The sequence below is a fragment of the Pseudophryne corroboree genome, chromosome 2 (genome assembly GCF_028390025.1).
Source record: "Pseudophryne corroboree isolate aPseCor3 chromosome 2, aPseCor3.hap2, whole genome shotgun sequence".
Lineage (NCBI taxonomy): Eukaryota > Metazoa > Chordata > Amphibia > Anura > Myobatrachidae > Pseudophryne > Pseudophryne corroboree.
In genome coordinates this window covers 702833648-702848278 of record NC_086445.1, presented here as the reverse complement: position 1 = coordinate 702848278, position 14631 = coordinate 702833648, and the positions used below count along the sequence as shown (strand labels likewise).

Genomic DNA, 14631 nt, shown 5'->3' with positions numbered 1-14631 from the left:
ACATATTATTTGTGGGTATTAATCTCACTATGTATCACTTGTAAGATTTCCGTAACATAAGGGTATACTAGGAAGTGCAGGTTCTGTTTAATATTATAACATTAGTTCAGAAATTCCATAATAAGTCTTGGATCAAAGCAAATGAATCACTTATTGCTATTTCTAATTATAATGCCAGACACCTTTAACCATTATCCAGCAGATGATTATAACACTGGTTGCACTGTAGAATTATATGATACTAATAAATATAGTGAGCGCTATTAAATATATAGTCTACTATGAGTATGTTATATATCGTCTAAAGAATATATATATCTCCTCAGTAAAGGCAATATATTAGGTGTGATTATAATAAATGATACACCTTAGAGGATATATACCTTCATTGATTAACTATGTGATAGTTATGATAATCTGGTGCACGTATACTTATTGCCCTTAGAGGGGAAACATCCTCATTTATTTAGGGCTAGTGGCATCCTCCAACTAATCACATTTAAATCCATATATTAAAAAAAAATGATAGGTATATTTCAATTTATATATAGTGATACCTCATTATGAGGTGTATCATTAGACCACTCAATCTTGCACACCTTCTAAATGTACAAAATATATTTATTGTAAGGGACATTTTATTTCTTCCACAAATTCATAGAAAACATTCAATTCAAATATTGATTTTATTGTTGCTCACTAGTCACACACCACAGCTGCGTGCTCATTGAGTAGTTTTACATGTTAATATTAGAATATTTATTGTGCTTTTCTGTTAAATTCTGTCTCTGACAGCCCTGACGAAGCTGTCAGAGTACGGCGGAACACGCGTGTGGGCAGCGTGTGTTCGGCGTCCTTCCATGTCCAAATCTAAGCATTAAATTAATGACTAGCCAGTTAGCAACTCAGTAAACATAAATGAATTTAGGTTGTTGCGGAGTGCAGGCAGAGATTTAGATCACAGCAATACAAGGATTGCATAGCACTATATGGATTATTAAGCACCTGGATAATAAGTGGCAAATAGATGGCAAAAAGATGGTAATTTAACTAATAGGTGCATCCTAGATTAATGTGAGGAATTTGTGATTGCTGTGAAACACTTGTGGTATAACTGTCCTTATAAGGATGCAACAAATGTTTCAATCCTAACCCCTAGTACTACTCAAATGAATGCACAGACACCATAATTACCAATAGATGGCAACAATATCAGCCTAATATTGAAACACTGTGTATACATAGGAGAAATCTATGCAGGCTGTATGACATCTGAGATAGAATTCAGCAGACAAGCACAATAAATGTTTTAATACTAAAATATATAACCATTCTATGAACACGCAGCTGTAGTGTGTGAGTAGTGGGAAATTCATGAAGGCTGTGTAACATCTGAGACAGAATTTAACAGAAAAGCACAATAAATATTCTAATATTAACATGTAAAACTACTCAATGAGCACGCAGCTGTGGTGTGTGACTAGTGAGCAACAATAAAATCAATATTTGAATTGAATGTTTTCTATGAATTTGTGGAAGAAATAAAATCTCCCTTACAATAAATATATTTTGTACATTTAGAAGGTGTGCAAGATTGAGTGGTCTAATGATACACCTCATAATGAGGTATCACTATATATAAATTGAAATATACCTATCATTTTTTATATATGGATTTAAATGTGATTAGTTGGAGGATGCCACTAGCCCTAAATAAATGAGGATGTTTCCCCTCTAAGGGCAATAAGTATACGTGCACCAGATTATCATAACTATCACATAGTTAATCAATGAAGGTATATATCCTCTAAGGTGTATCATTTATTATAATCACACCTAATATATTGCCTTTACTGAGGAGATATATATATTCTTTAGACGATATATAACATACTCATAGTAGACTATATATTTAATAGCGCTCACTATATTTATTAGTATCATATTCTACAGTGCAACCAGTGTTATCATCATCTGCTGGATAATGGTTAAAGGTGTCTGGCATTATAATTAGAAATAGCAATAAGTGATTCATTTGCTTTGATCCAAGACTTATTATGGAATTTCTGAACTAATGTTATAATATTAAACAGAACCTGCACTTCCTAGTATACCCTTATGTTACGGAAATCTTACAAGTGATACATAGTGAGATTAATACCCACAAATAATATGTGGATAAACTAAAGAATAATTTAATACTGGTTTAGTGTGAGATAAATATTACATTTTTCTGGACATTAGAGTGAAGAACGCTGACACACATTTTTAATCTATACTCACATTTATTTACTTTCATTGCACCTCTATATGTTTTGTTTATGTCAATGATTTTAACCTCTATGTTTCGCCTCAACTTACAGTCTAAATAAAGATATCCTATATTATTTTTATGAAAACAATAATAAAAGTTAAATTTTATGGAGAAGTGATAACCAAACCACCTCTCTTTTTGTGCACCGATAGTACAGCCTTTTTCTCTTCTTTTTCTGGTACTTACAGGGGCATCCTGGCGCTCAGAATCCCGACACCTGCTAGGTAAGTATGCTACTCCTAATCCCTAACCTTCCTAACCCTTCTTACCCGCAGCCTGACCCTGACCCTAACCCTGTCCCCCTGCAACCTAACCCTCCCCGGTGGTGTCTAACCCTCCCTTCCCCCGCAGCCTAGCTCTAACCCTCCCTTCCCCGCAGCCTAACCCTAACTCTCCCCAGTGGTGCAAACCCCCCCCACCTACCCCGCAGCCTAACCATGATCCACCCCCCGTAGCCTGAACCTAACCTCTCCTCCCCCATGGCTTACCTCTCAGCAGTCCTAGCAAACTTACGTTCAGGATTCTGGCACCGGCATTGCAATCCATGTCAGGTTCATGGCAGCGGTATTCCGACTGCTGGGATCCCGAACACTGGGATCCTTCATGGATCCCCTTCTAGGTATGCTTTGTATCTTACAAAATTAGTCATGTGCTCTGCAGTTAAATTATGAGAAATTTTCACAATTACTGGGGGCTGGTTTGGGGGGAGTCAGGGTGGTTGGTGGAATGAAGTGCTGTTTGTAGAAAATAACACTTCATTCTTAACTAAGATCTAATGGCAGGACAGGAAAAAGATAACCATTAAAGATATACAAACATATAAAGCATCACCAGTGGCATGGCTTGTTAAATTTATCCCACTACTTGTTCTATAACACTGGGATGCTCTCTGTATAGTATGATGTCACTAGGAGGCTTCCTGTATTGTATATCAGTTATTAGAATAGTCCCTGTATTGTATATTGGTCACTAGAATTGCCCTTGTATCAGTCACTAGAATTCCCCCTGTATTGTATATCAGTCACTAGAATTCACCCTGTATTGTATATTGGTCACTAGAATTGCCCTTGTATTGTATATCAGTCACTAGAATTCCCCCTGTATTGTATATCAGTCACTAGAATTCCCCTTGTATTGTATATTGGTCACTAGAATGCTTCCTGTATTGTAAAGAAATCACTGTGATTCTCTTTTGAATATCTAAGTTTTTGCTTTATCAGATGGACTTGTAGGTATTGTATTTGTTTTTAACTACAGTATATTTTTATTGCATTGATTATTTAAACCATACTAGATAAAACAAGTGCACATTGCAATGTGCTGGTGGAAAAGCTAGGGCCGCTTGCTTCAGTTGGCCCCCAGGCTGAAATTTGCCAGCCAGCCCCTGGCTGCCAGCTGCTTTTTATTTCTTTGTACTGTACTAAAGGCACATCTGCTGTTCCTGGCCCGGCTTTGTCTCTCCTCACTGTCACTGATGCTGGAAGGAGGCATGGCTGAGCCTGCAGGAACATCCCAGGACCACGGCCATGCCTCCTCCCCGTGTCAGTGAGGAGAGAGACGGAGAAAGCCCAGCAGAGATGTGCCCGCAGTGCACATAAAGCAGCCAACTGAAGGTGAGTGTCCGCCCGCTGTCTCCATTCGCTCTCTGTTCGTCTGGGAAAGGGGGTTGAGTTAGGGAATTGACTGAGTGGGGGGAAGAAGTTGAACTTGAAGTCGTTTCTGCTAGGGGGAAGGGGGGTTTATAGCAGTTTAGATTTAGAACTGAGACTAGTATGATGCGGTCGGGGAGGTGGGGGGATGCCAGGTGCCCCATGGAAATTGTCCTATAGGGCCCTCAAAGGTATAACTACGCCCCTCACTGCACCTCAGTGAACATGCGTACCTTTGGTAGTTGTCAGTAACATAGTCAGTATCACTACTAAGCTTGTAACATTTCTCATTAGTTAGGTCTGAATGCAGCCCAGCTTTTTCTTCATGCCTCATCTAGGCACAAAGATAAGCACTACCCCACCATTGTTTGTGACTTAACCCCTTCAGTGGTATGTCTGGAAAATTTCCAGGGCCAGCTGTGCTGTGCAGACTGGTTGCCCTGTAAATTTTCCGGGGCATGCCACCGCTCCCCCTCCCTCTGCCTAGTACTATGCTCGGCTTTTGGACTTTTGCAGAATTACATGATCGATCATGATACGATCGCGTCATTCTGCAAAACTCTGCCAGCCGAGCGGAGTACAAGGGATGATGGGGGAGAGGATTTTAGTGCTGATGGGCTAGTGTCCACCAGCAAATGCTACCCCTAGGGATGGCCATCGATGGGTTATCCATCGATGGTCACCATCGATGGTACCATTGATGGATAACCTCGATGGTGAAAAACCATCTGGAATGGATCCATCAATGGTTTTACCCATAGATGGTCATTCCTAGATTACTTTACAAATGTGGGCCAATCAGAGCCCAGGGGCATGGCTTAGTGGGTTTCAGAAGCGGGGCTAAGCTCCGTGCCATGACACTTTGAGAAAAAAAGAACGAAAACAATTTGGTAGCACTGGACCATCGATGATTTTGAGCTACCCCTATGTAACGAGTATTCCCTAAGGCAACGTGCATTCCCCCGTGGCAACGAGCATGGATCCCAGAGCATAAAACCCCTGGCAAAAAGCATGACACAACGCATGAAACCCCTGGCAATGCGCAGGTAAAAAAATTTAAAAACCAACCCTGGAAGCTGTGACCAAATTCCAAAAAGTCACCACTAAAGGGGTAATACACATACAGTTGATTAATGTATCTAAAGCTGCTTACAAATCTAAAGATTATCTCTCCAACCAGCCAACTAAAAGGCTGGTTGAAATGGAAGTCTAATAATGTATGGAAGTGTGATACCCCGCCATCGTGAGGCATCGTGCAGTGGTCTCCAGCCTTCATAACCAGCCATCGGTAGATACCATGCAGTGGTGCCCTAAGCCCTCCCCCAACATTCAGCTGTAGTCACAGAGAAGTCCTGTCCTCAGCTGCACGTGGCTCCATTTTTTTTATACGCCCCTGTTTCCCCCACGCCGCGGCAAAAATGCTCTGTAGCCGACACACCGCCTGCACTGCGAAAGCAAACAGGCAGAGGTGTTTACAGTTAATGTGGGCCAAGTGCATTAACTGCTCGCGCATGCGCAGGACGGGAAACTGTGGTCACATCACGGTTGCGATGCAACCTGAATCAGCCCCTATGTGGTTAACTAATTCAACACAAGTGACTGCAATCAGAAATTGAGGGAAAAGTCCAAGAGCAGAATTTTTTGTACCTGAGGGCAATATTCAAAAAACTGGTTCAACTATTTCTATTTGATATAAAGTGCAATATTGGATTACTAAACAAAAATGACCAAACCTAATAACTACAGTACATTTACACAGATAGTTTTCTAAATCATTGGCAGATGAAATTCTATCTGTTCATTCCTGTTCTGAAACCACCATCTAGTGGTCGAACCGAAAAACACAGCTTCAATGTTATTTTTAATGTGGTTGAAACTCCCCTCTGGTAGATACAATTAGGTATATGCAATAGCGGGCGAATCGCGTCATTTAATCCGCCCCTGTATAATTCGCCCGCTATCGCCAGCCGCAGCCCTGTCGCCGGGACCCTGAATTCACCATATTCAATGTATAACTGATTCGACCCACCCCCAGGCGGATTACGGCCAATCGGCGAGTAGTGGGAGTACTGAATTCGCCTTCCCGCCGAAAGCAGCCCTTTATTAGGGCTTGTTTGCTGCGTGCTCTGCAGCCATTTTGTGAACCTGCAGAGAGGTGTGAGGAGGTGCAGAGCTAGCAATTTGGTTGTTTGCTGTGGATATCGTTTGGACACCCCAGCAGGCTTTATTCCAGGACAGTCAGGAGGATTCCTGTTACCCGGAGGAGAGCCATTTTAGGAGCTTTTACTACATTTGTAGGTAAGTACCACATGTGTGTCTGGTGTTGCATGTATGTGTTTGTGAAGTGGGGGTTGCCATGAGGTGTACATGGGGTGTTTGTGTATGTGTGCATGTGTGCAGGTATGTGTATAGCCCCTTGCTTGTGTTGCTGCATTTTTTGGGGGAGACTTGTGTTTTGGGGTAGTTTTTCACGTTTTTTTTTTATTCTTTAATTGACTTTTTTGGGTCTTCTATTAGCATTGGTGTACCTCCTGAGTGTGTTGGGATGCTTTCTGGCCATTTTGGGGTGATTTGGAGCAAGTTTAGTCGACAGCCTGGTCGACCTGTGCTGTAGACTGTTTGGCAAACATGTGTTTTCCCGCCTAATTTTGCTGTGGTGTACCTCCTGAGTGTGTTGGGATGCTTTCTGGCCATTTTGGGGTGATTTGGAGCAAGTTTAGTCGACAGCCTGGTCGACCTGTGCTGTAGACTGTTTGGCAAACATGTGTTTTCCCGCCTAATTTTGCTGTGGTGTACCTCCTGAGTGTGTTGGGATGCTTTCTGGCCATTTTGGGGTGATTTGGAGCAAGTTTAGTCGACAGCCTGGTCGACCTGTGCTGTAGACTGTTTGGCAAACATGTGTTTTCCCGCCTAATTTTGCTGTGGTGTACCTCCTGAGTGTGTTGGGATGCTTTCTGGCCATTTTGGGGTGATTTGGAGCAAGTTTAGTCGACAGCCTGGTCGACCTGTGCTGTCGGCAGTTTGGCAAACATGTGTTTTCCCGCCTAATTTTGCTGTGGTGTTCCTCCTGAGTGTGCTGGGATGCTTTCTGGCCATTTTGGGGTGATTTGGAGCAAGTTTAGTCGACAGCCTGGTCGACCTGTGCTGTAGACTGTTTGGCAAACATGTGTTTTCCCGCCTAATTTTGCTGTGGTGTACCTCCTGAGTGTGTTGGGATGCTTTCTGGCCATTTTGGGGTGATTTGGAGCAAGTTTAGTCGACAGCCTGGTCGACCTGTGCTGTAGACTGTTTGGCAAACATGTGTTTTCCCGCCTAATTTTGCTGTGGTGTACCTCCTGAGTGTGTTGGGATGCTTTCTGGCCATTTTGGGGTGATTTGGAGCAAGTTTAGTCGACAGCCTGGTCGACCTGTGCTGTAGACTGTTTGGCAAACATGTGTTTTCCCGCCTAATTTTGCTATGGTGTACCTCCTGAGTGTGTTGGGATGCTTTCTGGCCATTTTGGGGTGATTTGGAGCAAGTTTAGTCGACAGCCTGGTCGACCTGTGCTGTAGACTGTTTGGCAAACATGTGTTTTCCCGCCTAATTTTGCTGTGGTGTACCTCCTGAGTGTGTTGGGATGCTTTCTGGCCATTTTGGGGTGATTTGGAGCAAGTTTAGTCGACAGCCTGGTCGACCTGTGCTGTAGACTGTTTGGCAAACATGTGTTTTCCGGCCTAATTTTGCTGTGGTGTACCTCCTGAGTGTGTTGGGATGCTTTCTGGCCATTTTGGGGTGATTTGGAGCAAGTTTAGTCGACAGCCTGGTCGACCTGTGCTGTAGACTGTTTGGCAAACATGTGTTTTCCCGCCTAATTTTGCTGTGGTGTACCTCCTGAGTGTGTTGGGATGCTTTCTGGCCATTTTGGGGTGATTTGGAGCAAGTTTAGTCGACAGCCTGGTCGACCTGTGCTGTAGACTGTTTGGCAAACATGTGTTTTCCCGCCTAATTTTGCTGTGGTGTACCTCCTGAGTGTGTTGGGATGCTTTCTGGCCATTTTGGGGTGATTTGGAGCAAGTTTAGTCGACAGCCTGGTCGACCTGTGCTGTAGACTGTTTGGCAAACATGTGTTTTCCCGCCTAATTTTGCTGTGGTGTACCTCCTGAGTGTGTTGGGGTGCTTTCTGGCCATTTTGGGGTGATTTGGAGCAAGTTTAGTCGACAGCCTGGTCGACCTGTGCTGTCGGCTGTTTGGCAAACATGTGTTTTCCCGCCTAATTTTGCTGTGGTGTTCCTCCTGAGTGTGCTGGGATGCTTTCTGGCCATTTTGGGGTGATTTGGAGCAAGTTTAGTCGACAGCCTGGTCGACCTGTGCTGTAGACTGTTTGGCAAACATGTGTTTTCCCGCCTAATTTTGCTGTGGTGTACCTCCTGAGTGTGTTGGGATGCTTTCTGGCCATTTTGGGGTGATTTGGAGCAAGTTTAGTCGACAGCCTGGTCGACCTGTGCTGTAGACTGTTTGGTAAACATGTGTTTTCCCGCCTAATTTTGCTGTGGTGTACCTCCTGAGTGTGTTGGGATGCTTTCTGGCCATTTTGGGGTGATTTGGAGCAAGTTTAGTCGACAGCCTGGTCGACCTGTGCTGTAGACTGTTTGGCAAACATGTGTTTTCCCGCCTAATTTTGCTGTGGTGTACCTCCTGAGTGTGTTGGGATGCTTTCTGGCCATTTTGGGGTGATTTGGAGCAAGTTTAGTCGACAGCCTGGTCGACCTGTGCTGTCGGCAGTTTGGCAAACATGTGTTTTCCCGCCTAATTTTGCTGTGGTGTTCCTCCTGAGTGTGCTGGGATGCTTTCTGGCCATTTTGGGGTGATTTGGAGCAAGTTTAGTCGACAGCCTGGTCGACCTGTACTGTAGACTGTTTGGCAAACATGTGTTTTCCCGCCTAATTTTGCTGTGGTGTACCTCCTGAGTGTGTTGGGATGCTTTCTGGCCATTTTGGGGTGATTTGGAGCAAGTTTAGTCGACAGCCTGGTCGACCTGTGCTGTCGGCAGTTTGGCAAACATGTGTTTTCCCGCCTAATTTTGCTGTGGTGTTCCTCCTGAGTGTGCTGGGATGCTTTCTGGCCATTTTGGGGTGATTTGGAGCAAGTTTAGCCGACAGCCTGGTCGACCTGTGCTGTCGGCAGTTTGGCAAACATGTGTTTTCCTGCCTAATTTTGCTGTGGTGTTCCTCCTGAGTGTGCTGGGATGCTTTCTGGCCATTTTGGGGTGATTTGGAGCAAGTTTAGTCGACATCCTGGTCGACCTGTGCTGTCGGCAGTTTGGCAAACATGTGTTTTCCCGCCTAATTTTGCTGTGGTGTTCCTCCTGAGTGTGCTGGGATGCTTTCTGGCCATTTTGGGGTGATTTGGAGCAAGTTTAGTCGACAGCCTGGTCGACCTGTGCTGTAGACTGTTTGGCAAACATGTGTTTTCCCGCCTAATTTTGCTGTGGTGTACCTCCTGAGTGTGTAGGGATGCTTTCTGGCCATTTTGGGGTGATTTGGAGCAAGTTTAGTCGACAGCCTGGTCGACCTGTGCTGTCGGCAGTTTGGCAAACGTGTTTTCCCGCCTAATTTTGCTGTGGTGTACCTCCTGAGTGTGCTGGGATGCTTTCTGGCCATTTTGGGGTGATTTGGAGCAAGTTTAGTCGACAGCCTGGTCGACCTGTGCTGTCGGCAGTTTGGCAAACATGTGTTTTCCCGCCTAATTTTGCTGTGGTGTTCCTCTTGAGTGTGCTGGGATGCTTTCTGGCCATTTTGGGGTGATTTGGAGCAAGTTTAGTCGACATCCTGGTCGACCTGTGCTGTCGGCAGTTTGGCAAACATGTGTTTTCCCGCCTAATTTTGCTGTGGTGTTCCTCCTGAGTGTGCTGGGATGCTTTCTGGCCATTTTGGGGTGATTTGGAGCAAGTTTAGTCGACAGCCTGGTCGACCTGTGCTGTCGGCAGTTTGGCAAACATGTGTTTTCCTGCCTAATTTTGCTGTGGTGTTCCTCCTGAGTGTGCTGGGATGCTTTCTGGCCATTTTGGGGTGATTTGGAGCAAGTTTAGTCGACATCCCGGTCGACCTGTGCTGTCGGCAGTTTGGCAAACATGTGTTTTCCCGCCTAATTTTGCTGTGGTGTACCTCCTGAGTGTGCTGGGATGCTTTCTGGCCATTTTGGGCTGATTTGGAGCAAGTTTGGTCGACAGTGTGGGTCAGCCATTTTGTGTGGGTCAGCCATTTTGTGTGGGTCAGCCATTTTGTGTGGGTCAGCCATTTATACATGTATGTATGTATGTATGTTTATTTTATTTTTATTTTATTTTATAACAGAGATGTCAAAGGACAAGCAGACCCGATCCGCCCCTTCCCCCACCCCCTCGGATCTATCCCTTCATAGCAACGAGGAGTGGGAGCCAACCCAGGAGGCGGATACGACCGACCAGGCATGTAGTGACCAGCCGCGGTCGTCAAGGGCCCATGAGAAGTCCAAGAAAAAGCCTAGTAGAAAGGTACTAACCACACCTGCAGACACAAATAGCATCAAACTTTCTTTACTGTAGTTTGCGCAATGCCATGCACACCTACTGGAATATGTGCGCAATGCCAGGGATACTGACACTCACAGGTACATACCGATCTTATTATTATTTATTTTTATTTTTTTTAATCCCTAAAGGCAAGAAGCCAGCCAGAGGAGCAGTCGGAGGAGGAAGCCTCTGGTGAAGATGCAGGACAGAAAAAGGTGCGTGGACCCAGATATACTGAGGCGGAAAACTGTACCTTAGTGGATTGCGTCGACAGGTCCTACGACGATTTGTATGGACCAAGGGCAGAGACAACATCAGCTAGGGCTAAGCGAATCATCTGGGAATCCATTGCCAATCAAGTCACTGCAATATCTGGAAACCGCCGGAGCACCAGAAATTGCTTGAAGCGGTACAGTGATTGCCGCAGACAGACCAAGAAGAAGATGGGGATTCAGCGCCGACATGAGACAGCTACGGGAGATGGCCCGGCTCTCAATCTGAAGTGGCTACCCTGGGAGAACGTTATTAGAAGGCGCATGAACCCTGCCATGGTCGAAGGAGTTCGCGGAGGTGTGGACTCCAGCCGTCCTGCTGGCTTTCCCCAGGAGGAAGAACCGCCCAGAAGACGGAAGAAGGCGGGAGACCAGCCGTCCAAAAGGAGGTCTGATGGTAAGAATACATTCACATGAGCTGTACTTCCCTTTAAAATGTTTGTATGTGCTAAATGTGTTTTTTTTTTTTTTTTTTTTCAGACAGGCCTGCCCAGAGGACATCACCTGCGCACAGGACATCGCCAGCGCACGGACCGTCACCTGTGCAGCAGGCATCGGCAGCAGCGCGCGGACCATCAACTGCGCCGCGAGCACACAGATCGTCACCTGTGCGCCACAGTTCGTCATCGCGCAGTTTGTCACCTGTGCACCAGACGACGTCAGCGCACAGACTCTCACCTGTGCGCCAGACACCGTCGGCGACCACACCACAAGATGGGCGCCAAACTACAGCTCCTGCGCGCAGGCCATCACCAGATCGTCGTCTCTCCAGGAGCTCTGGGACTGTGACTGAAGAGCCTCAAGACACAACCCTTGTGGACCCATCACCCGATCTGTTTGAGTCTACAGGGTTAACAGACGAAACTTTTCTTGGGTTTGAGGACAGCCGTGCAGACGTATCCAGCCAGACCCTTGAAAAGTCTTCCGAAACGAGGACAAGTGGAGCTCCTGGAGCAGCGGCATCACAGGATGGAGAAGGTTTGTATTTATTTTGTGTGTGTGGGAGGGTGGAGGGGGGGGGGGGGGTTCAGCAGTTGTGTAAAGTTTATTAACTTTCCCAAAAAAATTATTTTGCAAACAGTGGTGCCACGGACCAGCAGCGGACTAGCTTCGGGGATTGGTTCCTACTTCAGGCCGGATCTCCTACAGGAGTCGTCAGAGGATGACGAGGTGGAAGTGCAGGAGGCTCCAGTTACTACATCCCTGCGTGAGTAAATTGAATTGTGAGCCTTCAAAAAAATGTATGATGAATGTGTATAATATTGTCTAATTTTCTTTTCAGCTGCCCAAATCCAAGTTGTGGCAGACATCCAGGAAGGGCAGAATCCCTCAACTGTTCAGAGGGTTCACACCCTGGCATCAGAGATTGGGACCCGCCAGGATACATACACAAATGTCGTGGGAAGCAGACTGGACAACATTGAGAGGACAATGGAGAAAAGGCAAACAGTCTGCTTGAACTGCAAAAGACTCTTTCCGACAGCACGGCCACAATACTACAGGTCAGAATGCAAGATCATAGGGAGAGTATGACCGTACTTAACATTCTGGCCGAATCCATGACCCGGCTCGTGGACAACACTGCATGTCTGGCAGCAAGCAATAAAAACATGTCGGAGAGTCATCAACACTCCTCATCCAGCCAACAGGTCATCGCAACCACACTGCAGATGATCTATGATAAGCTCCCAGGAACAGCTAATCAACAAGCTGGTGATCCACCATATCCGCCGTCGCAAGCCACAAGGACGCCTCGTACCCTTCCTCAAGTCCCATCCCAGTACAGACAGTCACAGATGTACCAGGGATATACAGGGATGTACCCCACCCCCCAGATGCCTCCACCACCGGCCACACAATCTTCAGCAGCATGGGCACAGAGGACCAGTCAACATACTCCCCAGCCTCCCAGGACATCCACGCCCTATCAGGGGGAAGAAGAGGATCCGGACAGACTTCCACCATAAACCCGGTCGTATTGTTTTATTTATTTACAAATGTTTTTCATGTATCCCTTTCTTCCCCTCCCATTAGTTTGTTTTTTTTCTTACTATTTTCTGTGTTGGGCTTCCCCACCCGTGACCGGGTACTACCAAGGAGCTTTGTGTAGGCATACATGCGCGGGCATGTATGCGGGCGCGTGTGGTAACGGATGAAAGCTCCTTGTGGCTACATGTATGATGGGCCAAAGAGCTATTCTGATACCACTTTTTTCTTCCAAAAATCCTTTTTGTAATGGTGTACAGTAGGCTTTAATTGTGTGAATTTACTATTCACTAGTCTGTGTTTTTGTCTTCTTCATAGGATTGGTGGGGAAAAATGAAGTGGACGGCATAAGTTTGTGTTGTGCGTACCAAGGTGAGTAGAACCATGTTTCATTCAAGAAACTTTGAACCGCATGCCTCTGTAGAACCACACAGTCCAGCAATGGGTCATGCTGGGCTGTGTTGTTCCACAAATGTTAGCGTGTCAAAGTGCTGACCACTGACGCCACTCTTTCACTTTGAACCGCATGCCTCTGTAGAACCACACAGTCCAGCAATGGGTCATACTGGGCTGTGTTGTTCCACAAATGTTAGCGTGTCAAAGTGCTGACCACTGACGCCACTCTTTCACTTTGAACCGCATGCCTCTGTAGAACCACACAGTCCAGCAATGGGTCATGCTGGACTATGTTGTTCCACAAATGTTAGCGTGTCAAAGTGCTGACCACTGACGCCACTCTTTCACTTTGAACCGCATGCCTCTGTAGAACCACACAGTCCAGCAATGGGTCATGCTGGGCTGTGTTGTTCCACAAATGTTAGCGTGTCAAAGTGCTGACCACTGACGCCACTCTTTCACTTTGAACCGCATGCCTCTGTAGAACCACACAGTCCAGCAATGGGTCATGCTGGACTGTGTTGTTCCACAAATGTTAGCGTGTCAAAGTGCTGACCACTGACGCCACTCTTTCACTTTGAACCGCATGCCTCTGTAGAACCACACAGTCCAGCAATGGGTCATGCTGGGCTGTGTTGTTCCACAAATGTTAGCGTGTCAAAGTGCTGACCACTGACGCCACTCTTTCACTTTGAACCGCATGCCTCTGTAGAACCACACAGTCCAGCAATGGGTCATGCTGGACTGTGTTGTTCCACAAATTTTTAGTGAAAAGAAATGAACATGAGTTTAGTGTGTCTTTACTTTAATATACTTTTTTTTCTTTTCCCCACAGATATCTATATACACAAGAAAAGAATGTAAAGAAGAACAAACTACTTTTTTGTTTTAATTAACTTTCAAACTTTATTAAAAAATTTTCTTCAATAAACTTTTAAAAATAGAAGTTTCCTGTGGTTTTTATTAAAATTTGTAATGCATTTGAATTGTACGTAAGTAGATTGCCCAGGGAACATCAAGGGAACTGTCTCTTCACATCCACACCAATTAGGAAGGATACACCGGAAGACCTGTGGAAGAGAACAGTATGAGCTTCCAGATATGGGTAATAGTGTCACCCTGGGGCTGGAAAAAGAGGTACATACAACAGTCCACACAACACAAGCGGGTTGCAGCGGCCCAAATGCAACCCTCCTGCACTTGCATCACTACACATCCAAACATTCCCTAGCATTGCTGTTTCAGGGAATGTTTGGATGTGCAGTCTTGCAAATGCCGGAGGGCTGCACTTTGGACATGCCGGGGTGATTTTGGACAAGGGATTTTTTGTCAATACATCTCACCTGAGGGGGGTTGTCTGCTACATGGCGGAGGGTCAGGTCCACTTCACCAGTAGGGTCACCCATGGAACATCAGGTGAAATGTCGTGTCTCCTCACATCCACGCCACTTGGGAAGATACATCGCAGGACCTGTGGAAGAGAA

General features: G+C 45.6%; 1 protein-coding gene across 1 annotated transcript; it reads left to right on the top strand.

Moving 5' to 3' along the window:
* The first annotated feature begins 5892 nt into the window (after positions 1-5892).
* LOC135045502 (serine/arginine repetitive matrix protein 1-like) lies at positions 5893-14093 on the top strand. The gene is made up of 7 exons (XM_063955304.1): positions 5893-6261; positions 10297-10475; positions 10643-11162; positions 11246-11743; positions 11847-11972; positions 12048-13123; positions 13983-14093. Exons 2-6 carry the CDS (start codon positions 10299-10301, stop codon positions 12296-12298), a joined length of 1572 nt encoding a protein of 523 aa, XP_063811374.1. The 5' UTR covers positions 5893-6261; positions 10297-10298; the 3' UTR covers positions 12299-13123; positions 13983-14093.
* Positions 14094-14631: the final 538 nt, after the last annotated feature.

Bases quoted from the DNA above. Each gene is read 5' to 3' on its own strand.
- LOC135045502 (XM_063955304.1), top strand. From the start codon at position 10,299: ATGTCAAAGGACAAGCAGACCCGATCCGCCCCTTCCCCCACCCCCTCG. The intron at 11,744-11,846 runs GTTTGTATTTAT...TTTTGCAAACAG, and splicing joins GGCATCACAGGATGGAGAAG to TGGTGCCACGGACCAGCAGC. The intron at 11,973-12,047 runs GTGAGTAAATTG...TTTTCTTTTCAG, and splicing joins TCCAGTTACTACATCCCTGC to CTGCCCAAATCCAAGTTGTG.